The sequence below is a fragment of the Podarcis raffonei genome, chromosome 7 (genome assembly GCF_027172205.1).
Source record: "Podarcis raffonei isolate rPodRaf1 chromosome 7, rPodRaf1.pri, whole genome shotgun sequence".
NCBI classification, from domain to species: domain Eukaryota; kingdom Metazoa; phylum Chordata; class Lepidosauria; order Squamata; family Lacertidae; genus Podarcis; species Podarcis raffonei.
In genome coordinates, this window is record NC_070608.1 from 90,142,646 (window position 1) to 90,154,705 (window position 12,060).

The 12,060-nt window shown below is 43.5% G+C and overlaps 1 protein-coding gene across 11 annotated transcripts in view; it reads left to right on the plus strand.

Annotated features, from left to right (window-relative positions):
* The first annotated feature begins 867 nt into the window (after positions 1 to 867).
* The window catches only part of KIZ (kizuna centrosomal protein), a 69,536-nt gene continuing 58,343 nt past the window's right edge, over positions 868 to 12,060 (plus strand). For 4 of the 11 annotated variants that reach the window (XR_008331654.1, XM_053397496.1, XM_053397497.1 and 1 more), the window contains exons 1-2: positions 869 to 1,035; positions 11,656 to 11,718. Coding sequence is in view for 8 of the 11 variants with exons in the window: in XM_053397496.1 (XP_053253471.1) it covers positions 947 to 1,035; positions 11,656 to 11,718 (152 nt within the window). In the remaining 3 variants the exon portion in view is untranslated. Of the gene's footprint in view, positions 1,036 to 4,456; positions 4,493 to 11,655; positions 11,719 to 12,060 lie in introns of all 11 variants that reach the window. The other 7 variants (XM_053397488.1, XM_053397490.1, XM_053397494.1 and 4 more) reach the window with 6 other exon arrangements.

The following is a 12,060-nucleotide window of genomic DNA, read 5'->3' on the forward strand; positions in this document are numbered from 1 at the left end:
GGCACTGTGGGCAAATGCTGCGACCTCCACAAAACAACAGCTCTGAAATACACCAAGCAAAGATTTCATGGCACAAACTGTTCACACCAAATAGGAAGGAATGTCCCTTGACACACACCTACCTGGGACCAAACCCCTTTCGATGTGACTTACTCGCGGGAAACAAGGCACGTGATCCGGCAGCACGCTTGCAAATCCAAGGTTAAGCAATCCAATTGAAGCACTTAAAAAACAAGAAGAAGAAATCCAGTTGATTTTATCCGGTAGGAAACTTACGCAGGAGCTCTGCTCTGCACTTACTACGGAGGTAGTCCAACTGGACTCGGCAGGGCTTACTTCTGAGTAACTGCACACAGAAGCAGGCCGCAGCCGGGGCGGAGCAGGGGGGCAGTTGCCCCCACCAAATAAATACAAATACAGTGGTACCTCGGGTTAAGAACTTAATTCGTTCCGGAGGTCCGTTCTTAACCTGAAACTGTTCTTAACCTGATGCACCACGTCAGCTAATGGGGCCTCCTGCTGCTGCTGCTGCTGCCGCCACGCCGCTGGAGCACCATTTCTGTTCTCATCCTGAAGCAAAGTTCTTGACCTGAGGTACTATTTCTGGGCTAGCGGAGTCTGTAACCTGAAGCGCCTGTAACCTGAGGTACCACTGTACTGAGCTGACCTCGCAGTTAGTTCGGCTCTGCCCCCCCCCAGCCCCGCTCACCTGCCCGGCGCCCCTCCAGGGCTTCCTTCCGAGTCGGGACCAGCCGGGACGCCCCTCCCCCGCCCCGCAATCCGAAGGAAGAGAAAGGGGCGGGGCCTCTTCTCGGCCTGGCCGCGACTGGCTGGCTGTGGGAGGAGGCGGGGCTAGCCGCGGTGCACCTCGGGAGCGCGGCCTCGTCTCGCAGGAGACGCCCCCAAAACAACCGCGGCTGACAGGCCCCCTTGCCGCGCTCGCCCCATGGCCGGCAGCGCCCGTGGGACCCCCGGCCCTCCCGCGGCCGCTTGCGGAGGGCAGCTCCGCCGCCTCCGGGAGAGTCTCCGGGACAGGTGAGGTCGCCCCCCGCCCTCGTGGGGAAACGGGGTCCCCGGGGCTCCAGTCCGGAGCTCCCGCTCCCCTCGGGCGTTGCTGGGCGCCGGGGCGGCTGAGGGCGGGCCGCGCGAGGGTCCCGGGCTCCGCGGAGGCGCCGGGGCGGCTTCTGTCGGGGATGTTGGGGCCGAAGGGGCGGAGTTTGCGCGGAGCTCCCGATAGACTCGCTCGTGTCCTTGTTATTTACATACTTTACTTGCTGGGCGCAGCCGGGCTTTATTTTAGTAGGACGCCCACCTGTCACCCCCCTCTGTGGGGCAATGAAATGTCTCAGCAACCGTTGTTTTAAATTACTTTCTTTTCACCCCAAGTGCTCCGAAAAATACAGTATGTCTAAATAGTTCTACAATTTCTACATTTAGTTAAGTATTTTTATTTATTGATGGGGGGCAGGCAGCTGCCCCTCTGGCTATGCCAATACTTTATTTAAATATCAACTATTCAAATGTGTTTTCCTGTGCAATGTCCCGCGGCAGCTGCCACAAGAGGTACAGGCTTGCTTGTAGGAGGGCAGAGTGTACAGAGGCTACAAAAGCGCTGGTGCCAGGCTATTTTGTGCCATAGGCAAAGCTAACTACTTGCATGCACACGCCCCCCCCCATAAAATTGCTAGCTTCAGTTTTCAAAAACAGATGCTTTGTAGGAAAAACAAAAAGCCGCAAAACTTTAAACAGCTCAGTTTCTTTTAAATGGCAAAACTAAGTAATGCAACTGTATTTTATCGCCTTTCTCAAATACAAAAGAAAATGCTTGCATCCGCAAATCATTTTGAATAAGCTTGCAGATTGCAATGTTAAAGTTTAAGTCTCTCAGAAGTTTCATTTCCTGGCACATCAACATCTCATTTTCTCTTTACAAGTTTTCCTTCAGGTCAAGTGCTAGTGCTTGGGCATATGCTATTGACATAGTTGCCAAGCCCGCAACATTGTAAGTTTTTTTAAGCTTGACCTTCAAGAAACTGCGTTCAAAATATAAAATAAAAGTAAAATATTATCAGGAATCTATAAGATATAGCAACAGCTAATTGTATGAAACTGGCCCTCTGCGGTCTCTTCTGTAGGCAGCAGCCTGGTTGGCCTAATAATAGTGACCCTGGGTGTCTGCATATGCATTTTAATGTCCTGCTCCTGCTGCCCAAACAATCCTCCCTGGAAGCAGAAAACTTGCACATATATGGAAGCAGAAAACTTGCGCATGCGCGCACACACACACACACACATATATGGCTGTCTTACAGTCTGGTGTGCAGGGGAGTTTTTTTTTTTTAACGTGTAGCGATTTTTGTGTGTTTTCTGGAGTGCTCAAAAGCAGAAGCTCACCAGGTTAAGTCTTACATTTACTGATTCTGCCATCTCATTCTGGGATTCGCGTGCTTACCTGAGTTATGGTGGCTAGGTCTTAGAGCTGTTCTATGCATTATGCTGAATGAGATGGAATAAAGTGATAGAATTCTGGACTGAAGCACTCCAGGTGTGAGAGTCATATTTTTGAATGCGCCACCATGTGAAAAAGTTTCCTACCAGTGTTAGAAACTCATGTATATGAGCTAGGCACCAAATGGCTCCTTAAACCAGGGTTATAGTTGCAAAAATGGAATACCTAGCTGCCATTTTGGGGCCAGACAGCTCGAAAGTTGTATTTTTCTATAAAACTTTTTGGTTCCTGAAATTCATTCTAATTGTGCAGATAAAATATAATGGATAGCATTCTACAGCATATTGCTGGTGTCTCCCCCTCTCTCTCTCTCTGCATGTATATCCCTGCCACCTTCCTTTTGTTTATTTTTCTGGAGGAGCCTGGATGGCTGTCTCTGTTGCCGCAGCCTCTCAGGTTGCAGCTTATCTCCAGGATAAAACAACTTCAAAGAAGGGCCTGGTGGCAGGAGTCACATCCCTAGTGGTGCTCTCCCTCTCCCTCTTGTTTTCCGGAACCTGCCCAGCTTTTGTGGAGCCCTGACAGGGGTGGCAACAGCCGAAGGAGGCAGGCACTGCCTGAGGTGTGCATGTGCTTCCATCACTCTTCTTGGAATTTAGCCGCCACCTGAAGGGCTCGCTCAACGTTTGTGGTCATGGCATGGAAAGCGAGGCAGATCCTTTTGCCGTGCCCTGTAAACCTGGCTGCAGGCTGAAGCAAGGCGCAGCTCCTGCCCCTCACAGCCCTCCCCTCACTCACCTGCGCCATCTCCCTCCCTCAGCATGCTTTCCTACTTGCCCCAGAATGGAGCTTTTCCAAGCCAAGGACCATTACTTCTTGCAGCAGAGTGAGCAGGAGCTGTGATGCAGATGGCAGAGCCAGGCAGGCTGGGCAAGAAAGGAGTGCACTGCTGCCGCCACTACCCGAGTGGCTTCAGTCGCTCTGGCAGTCGCTCTCCTCAGATGAAAAGACTGGAGGTCAGCTGGTTGGTGCTGTGTGAGGGAGCTTTGAGTCCGGTTCATCCAGTGCCCCCCCAATGCCGCTGAGGCGGTCTGACCCCCTCACTACAATAGTGCAGCTGGCTGAAGTGTAATTATTGAACTGGCATGATATTGGCACATGTGTTTAAAAATATAGTAATACAATTTTTTCTTAACCATTTTGATGATTCCTGTTTGTTGACATAGGTCGTCAGATTCATGTCAAAGAAGGTTGAATATTAATATCTTAAGTGGATAGATACAGTTATGGAATATTGAGGTTCTTAATATCCTATTCTTAAATAATCCTCTTGTATTGAAGTCACTTCCACTGTCTAACAGTAAAAACTGCAAGAAAATTCTGTTAAAGGGACTGTTTTAAACTTTCATCTAGACTTGGTTGCCAGTTTACCTGGAGCTTTCTTCTGAGTAGGCAAAAGATTTCTTCTGGTGCTGTAAATCTCCTGTTAAACATACTCCAAATTTCCATCAGCAACATCCAGGAGATACCATACTCACCAGAATAAACTCCTCAGTGTACCTGGGTAATCTTATACCATCCAACTACTGGTATATATTTTATACCATCCATCCTGGGCACGTTCAAGTCTTACTCAAGTGGTTGCCTTGTTCCTGCTTCCATGCCCCTTCCTTTCCCAGGAAGACATTAGTGAGACTTGAACCACCCATATCCTTCCCTGTCTTTGGGGCTAAGCTGAGATTGACCCATTCACATGGATTCTATGGGCACGTGTCCAAACTTAGCTAGGTCTACCTCAAGGTGACTAGCAGTTAAGTGCATGGAGGATGAGCACTTGAGCGTATACATTACTGCACATGAAACGTATTTCATATAAGAGTACAGTATGTTTAAAAATTAATTAGAAAATAAGGGGGGGAGTCAGAAGAGATTCACTTCATTCTGTCATTGCAGCAAATGGGAATATAGCAAATGCATATCAACTGTGACTGAATTTATTCTTAACAGGGTCAAACAGGCACCATGAATGGGGAGATAAAGCAGGTAGGTTACTCATAAGGAAAATTAAAATGCTTTCATTGAGCAATGTAATAATGTAATTTCTTGCCTATTACTGGGAGATGGAAATTCCACTCTTGAAGTAGGAGAGATCAACAATCAGGTTAAAAATTATGGGTCTCTGTATTCTTCACTTTGTGATTGACAGACTGATCCTACAGTCCTGCTGTGCCAGTCAGGGCTAATGTTTGTGGAATGTCATTGAGAGCTTATACATACCCAGCAGCAGATGTGAAAAATACATCTGGACTACAGCATTATGATACAATATCCATGCATACATATATACATTTATTTAAATCAAATAATACTTCTAAATAGCAAAAAAGTTGTCCATAGACTCTCCTTTTGAAAGGTAAAGTTTTAAAATGAAGAATTTCTTAAACTTATTACCAATTGACAGTAATATTTACGGCAGAGATGACGAGCAGAATCCGAGACCAGGGAAGAGAAGCGGTGGAAGAAGAATGGAAAAAGTTCAAGGACTACTTAAAGAAATATTATAAAATTGGAGACAGTTAGAATGATGTTGGATTAAAACAAATGGTTACTATCAGTAACGGTTACGACAAAGAGAATAAGGGTGATTAGCATAAATTTATAATAAAATAAGGCAAGATTTCGCTGAATAACTGTAAGAATTTGGAATACAGAAACGGGAAGTAAGAGGAGGTCGAGGAAGTAAGGTTTAGAAATTGGGTTATGAAATGGTACTTGTTTTATGTTTTATTATTGTTGAATGTTTGTTCATGTATGTTTTGTTTCTGTTATATAAAAAATTGTTCAATAAAAATATTATATAAAAAAAAAGACAGTAATATTTACTAATAGATCATTTTACAGTTAACAAGAAAGCATACAAAGGTGGTATAAATGTGAAAGATGGAGATTTCAAGAATGTACACTTAATCACATAAATTGTCGTCCTGTTCATGTATTCTTAAATTTGTGCAAGGGCAGAGAGGCAATTGCAGGGTTCCTGATTGTGGGGAGCATTGCAATTGCCTTCAGCCCAACTTGCTTACCCCGCCCCGCCCCCCTCAGTCACAGACCTTCCTGTTCAACATGTGGACCCTCTGTCCTGCTACAGACACAAATTAAGATTACCTGAATAGGGGCAGCCAGATCCATCTGTATCTAGAGGGTTTAAGGTATAAAGTTTTACATATATCCTTTATAAAGCTTCTTATCTAAGTGCCAATGTGAATGACTGCAAACCTGAACCCTTTGAGAATGCTGGAGGAGTCAGATTGCTATAATTTGCATCCAGGCCACTGGAGAATGCCATAAGGTCAGAATGCTTTTGGCAATTTGGATTTTAGTCTATAGTGATGCCAATGTTGAGGGCTTTAACAGCAGTAGGCTTAGAAAACTATATTGGCTTTGAAATTTTAGCTCTTGAACAGTCTTTGTACAACTTGCTTTTATTGTTTTGGTGATTTTGAAATATGTTATTAATGTTTTAAATATAGTTATATGGGTAACTTATAATATAGCCTTTACTTACTTTTTTTGTTTATTAGTTGCTGTTAGGGACAGTGTCTCTTTTTCCTGTTTGTGCTCAGTGGCAATACGACTTAGGTCATATTGACACCATATATTTAAAGCACATAGCTCCGCCCCCTGCCCCCCCCAAATCCTGAGCTACAATTCCCAGCATTCTTAACAACTTACAGTTCCCATGATTCTGCGGAAGGGAACTATGTGCTTTAAAGGTGATTGGTTTGGTATGGTATGGTATGGTATGGTATGGTATGGATGTATGGTGTGGCCATACACTCATGGCCATGTATCTGAAATACTGCAGACTGGCTTCTAGTCAGTCTGACTGGCACCTTGACCAATCAGATAAATAAGCTGATATAACTGTTCAATCCATTCATGCCACAGGGTATGTTTCATCTTGCCCTGCCCCTTTCAGCCAAGCCACCCAGCCACCCCACAACCCTCTTCATTTGTTGATTACCAGTATCTGCTAAGACGCCAGTTATCTTCGTCTTCTCACTGCTTCCAATTTATGCTTCTTAATGCTGAGTTGATTAGTTGGGGTGGAATAAAAAGAGAATAAGCTACTGGAATAGAAGGAGAGTAAGCTGTTGGTGTATGGTGTCGCTTGGATTGAGTCTCTCCCCGTGTTACTTAATATAAACATAAACGTGGAGTCAAGGTTTGAAGTATGCTGTGATCGGGGACTTCCGGGTTAGCGCCATCGGCTAATGGCGGATTCCCTCCGAGCTCCGGAGGGAATCGGCTCCGCAGGATCCGGGTCTTGCCGCTGCGGCGATGTGGGGACCCTCAGAAATCACAGGCGCTGAAGCCTGTGAACCTGGTGACTCGGCGGGCACCATTTGCGCCCCCGACCCGCGAAGGAGCCTTTTTAAAGGCTTCGGAACGGGGGACGGGGTAAGCGGCGCGGTGCTGAGAGTCGACTGCTTCTCCTGCGGAGTGAAGCCGCATGCCATGGTCGGAGAGCGCTGACTTCTTCTTGTGAACAAGAATTGTTTTGAATTGAAGATTGAAGAATGGAGAGATCTCCTTATGTGGAGATCTGAAGACCTACGGATTACAAATTTGATTAAGGTGAAAGCTGGAGCTTTTGGGACATTTGGACTTAAAAGGAGTAAGAAACAAGATTCAGGCTCCATTTTTAAGTATGGAGGTCTGGCTGGAAGAAATATGGACCCTATCGGGATAGAGCTTCTCCGAGATCTGGTGTTTAATATTAAGGACTATCAAAAAAACCGGCAGAGAGGAATTGAGAGAGAATTAAGAGCCTCGGACGTGAGGTCTCCAGGCTGATAGTAGACTAAGACTGATGGACATTTGTTGGGGATTGAAACCGGGAAAGGGGTGGGGTGGGGTTTGGGAATCCAAAGGGTGCAGAATAATCATCTGTTTTTTTATTTTGTTTTGTTATTAGTATGAAAATTGGGGAATTCGTGGAAGGGAAGTTGGGTCGACTTTAGAAAAAAGTTTTAAGAATGAGCACTGATGTTTAAATACTGATGTTTATAAGTTAAAATTGTTTTTTTTTAAAATGAATTAAATATAAAAAGGTCAAAAATTGGGGACAAGAACTTGTTGAATTAACAATTTGAATTGGAATATAAGAAGGGGAGGTGTGGGGAAGTCAGGGAAATATGTTATTGAAAATAAGGATTGTAAACCTTATGTGTTTTTAACCTTTTGTTTTTTCTTTTTGAATTTTTAATGTATAAAGGTGGAAAAACTCAATAAATATCTTTAAAAAAAAGGAAAAAAAAGAAGTATGCTGTGATCAATATGACAAGCTGTTCTTATACTTAGGAAACTTTTGGGGTTCTGAACCAGTGTCTGGAGATGATAGTAGGCTGGGAAGCTGAATCCACATGTGAGAGATATGTTCCTCCTCAGGTGGGAGGGAAACTCTGGAATTGAGATCCAGTTTTGGATGGAATTTTATTCCCCTTGAAAAATCAGCTTTGTAGTTTAGGAGCTTTACATCTGAATGATGGGGTGGCTTTGTCCAGTTTAGATTGGAACACCGCTGGGCTAATTCCTAAGGAAATCAGACCTGGCTATGGTAACACGTGGCTTTAGTTACAAGATTGGATTATAGTAATATGCTTTATTTCTTTACTCATTCATCTTTTTATGCTGCATAACCGTATAAATATATCCAGTATAGAAAATGTGAAACTAATACAAAATAAAACAAATAAATACAGAAAACATACTACATTTATGTTTGCATAAATCCAGAGGAGTAATATATGGGCCAGCTTCAAGAGAAGGCGGATGACTCTGGGGTTGCAGCGCTCATCTCGCTATATTGGCCGAGGGAGCTGGCGTACAGCTTCCGGATCCTGTGGCCAGCAGGACTAAGCCGCTTCTGGTGAACCAGAGCAGCGCACGGAAACGGCGTTTACCTTCCCGCCAGAGCGGTACCTCTTTATCTACTTGCACTTTGACATGCTTTCGAACTGCTAGGCTGGCAGGAGCAGGGACCGAGCAACGGGAGCTCACCCCGTCGCGGGGATTCGAACCGTCAACCTTCTGATCGGCAAGTCCTAGGCTCTGTGGTTTAACCCACAGTGCCACCCGCTGGTGCCTAAAACCCATTACAGGTGGTGCCAGCCTAATCTTAGTGAACAAAGAGTTGTATATATGGAGCTACCTTTTGAAGTATCTTCAGAAGCTACAGTTGGCCCAGAATGTACAGATGTGAGTTTTCTGGAAAAAGTTCCTTTACAAATTAGGCTAATTTGTGATGAAAAACTTTCAGTTTCCATTGGAACGTTTTCTGAAGCCTGGAGATTGATCTGATTTAGCATGTTTATTTTGCTGTTTTTTAAAAAATACCCAGGAAACTTTTGACATGCCATTAAATATTTCTACATACCGTCTGTAATATTTACTCATACAAAAAATATTTAAGCATTTTCATAATACAATACAAGAAACAAACTAAATGAAAAGAAAGAAAGAGGGGGGGGGAATGAAAAGTCCCCTCTCCGAGGTAGAGCTTGTCTCCCTTGTCTCACACAGGAGGAGACCGACCTTGCCAGCTCTCACCCAGGAGCTTCCTTTTCTTCTCCGAGTCTCCCCCCACGTTGGGAGCTCTTCCTTTCTGTGCCTTTCATGCAGGGCACTTCAGCCAGCCGTTCTCTTCATGTGTGTATAATCCCAACATTGACCCAGAGTCCTTGTGTCTGCTGCAAGTAAAATCAAAACTGATCACCATTTTAGTTTCGTTTGTGCTTTCACTTGCAGTCTGAGATTATATAAGAATTTTAGCTTCGGTTTTTGTTTGACCTGCACAGTCAATGAGGAAGAAGTTGACACTTGGTTTGGATTTATTTTAGAATTTATAAATACTGTCTCTCTAAATATGTTCATGTGCATTATATACCGGTAATCATTCCTGAGGAATGGTTGTAAAGTTATGGAATTGTCATGTTTAACATACCCTTTTAAATATAGATAAATGAGTTAAATAGTGACTATCCTCTGGGAGTTTTCTTCCCTTGGCCTCAGAAATGGAGAAGAGAATGTTAACATGTCATTTCTTCCTCCTGCTCAGTCTTATCTCCCAGCATTGGGACCTAAGCTGCCTCCTTAGCATCCTGCCCACACTTGCCATATATAATGCTGCAACCAGTACAATCTCATGAGAGTTTCTTGGCTTCTCATGAGGGAAGATGGGTTTGCATCCCAGCTGCCAGGCAACATGACTGCATGATCCCAGATACCTAAGAATGGGAGATATGAAACTGGGTGGTAGGTTTGTTAAAATTAATCTTCCCGTCCTTTCTTTTTGTTCTCCCTAGCTGTTGAGCGTGCAAAAAGCCACATCACTGAAGTTCCCATTATCAGAGCCCTCACTATGTGCTCATAGCACACTAGATATGGGAGCAGAGATTTGTAGCTCTATGTTGTGTGCCTTTGTATTGCATTTATGTTCCATGGGTGGTTTTATAACCTTGTGTTGTGCTGTGATTGGCTGCAGGGTTCGTTGAAATCCTACCTTTTGTAGCTATGGTGGCAAAGAGGAAGGGTGGGAGGTAATTCAGCACTCTGCATTTACTCTAATGAGAATACTTAAACTTATGTCATCTCTTTTGCAGGTATAACATTGCACCTGTGTTGGGAGGGGACAGTAGGATCACTGATTGAACTAGGATTCTAGCAATGGCCTGTTTATCCCTAATGATGCTCCAAACTCTCCCCAGTTTTCCTCTTTTGCTGGCTGTCTTGATGATATAAAAGTTATCTTACCAGTGGCTTCTAATTGGGGCAAGGGTATTACTAGATGGGTTTAGTATTTTTCCACTAACATAACGTTATAGTTTGCCAATGCAGGGTTTTTTTGGAGTGATGCTGTTCCTACATATTGGATATAATTTATGGGCAGAATTGCTCTAATAGATTACTGTATGATTTCTTTGAGATGTTTGGGGAAGGGTCACCTTTAAATATGCTGACAGCACCATTGGTTGAATATATCGAAGAAAATACGTCCATATAAAAGATTAAAGAAGCAATTGAACCAATTGCTTCACAGAAACCTTCAAGGGAGGTAGATTTTTCAGGCTTATAAAAAACTGTGTTCTATAAGGTTGTCAGGAATCTACTAGTGCCAATCTTCACATCTAAGAACAGTGAAATACTTGTTTAAATGTGTTTGTCCTAAGATAAGTGTTGAGGTGGGTTTTATTTGATAAGTGTATATTTACTGCTATTAACCATGACAGCAGATGGGGAGACACCCTCAACATGTTTTTAATTTATTTCTTAGTATTTCTAATGTTGTCAATTTACATTCTACTTTTCTGAAGCTCAAAGGAGATTACAATTAACAGCATTAACAATACAATACAATTACAGCATTAACATGAATGAACCCAGATTTACCACCAAGTGTTCCATTGTTGTTGTTGTTAACATTTATTCATATCCTCCTGCTCCTCCAGGGAGGTCAGGGTGGACTACATACTTCTCTCCCCTCCTGTGTCATCGTCACAACAACCGTGTCAGGGAAGCAAGGCTGAGAGATGGTGACTGGCCCAAAGGGAGCCTTTGTGGCTAGGTGGGGATTTGAACCTTGGTCTCCCAGGTTCTAGTCAAGCACTTTTACCACTATGCCACATTGTTAGTGAGCCACAGCCAGTATCTACTCTCAGTGTGTTAAAGATATTTTGTAAGAGGAGGAGAATGGGATGGAGGCTGTGTTAGAATCCTATGTGTGGTGCATGCATGGGAAGCCAGTTGTCTTAGCCATGTAGTAGGGAGTACTTTAACCATATGTCTGTTTCTGCATCCTTGTAAGCATTAGATGATGTTATTCCTCCTGCCATGTGGCCAAATGTTACAAATGACTGATTTCCTACATCATTTTAAGGTGTGCTTTCTAAGAGTTAGTAATCCTGTATCTACCTCCAGAAGAGGCAAGTTGTTCCGGTGATAGCTGCTACCTCAGATAGATTAGGATCAAAGCAGTTTGATTAATAATGATAATGATTCTTGATGGCTTGGAATTCACAGTGAAAAAATAATGTTCCTTGGGTGTCTAGCTCTTCTGAAACCTGTAAAATATCTTCCTTTTCTTTACTGAAAAGTGATTTGTAGTGTACCATTTGTACAATAACTTCATCACTCTGTACTTTTAGTGAAACAAAGAGGTTGGAGTTGGAAAGAAAAGTGCTTGAATACACCACATGTGATACCCGCACGTAAGTCTGCTTAAGCAGATTTTGCATTGTTTTATTTTTTATTGATAATTTATTTTAATGGATCTGTGACTACATAGTATTGACACGATATCATGCCTCTGCTGAGGGAGCTGCACTGGCTGCCAGTAAGTACTACCAGGCCCATTCAAGATTGTGCTTTTAGTATTTAAAATCAGCTTGGGACCAGGTTACCTCTTTCCCCCCATATATCTCTGCCTGGCAACTGCACTCTTCAGATGGGGCTCTGCTGAGAGTACCACATGCACCAGATGTGCATTTAGTTTGTACCAGAAACCAGAGTTTTAGTGTTGTAGCTCTAGCCCTCTGTAATCAGTTACCAAC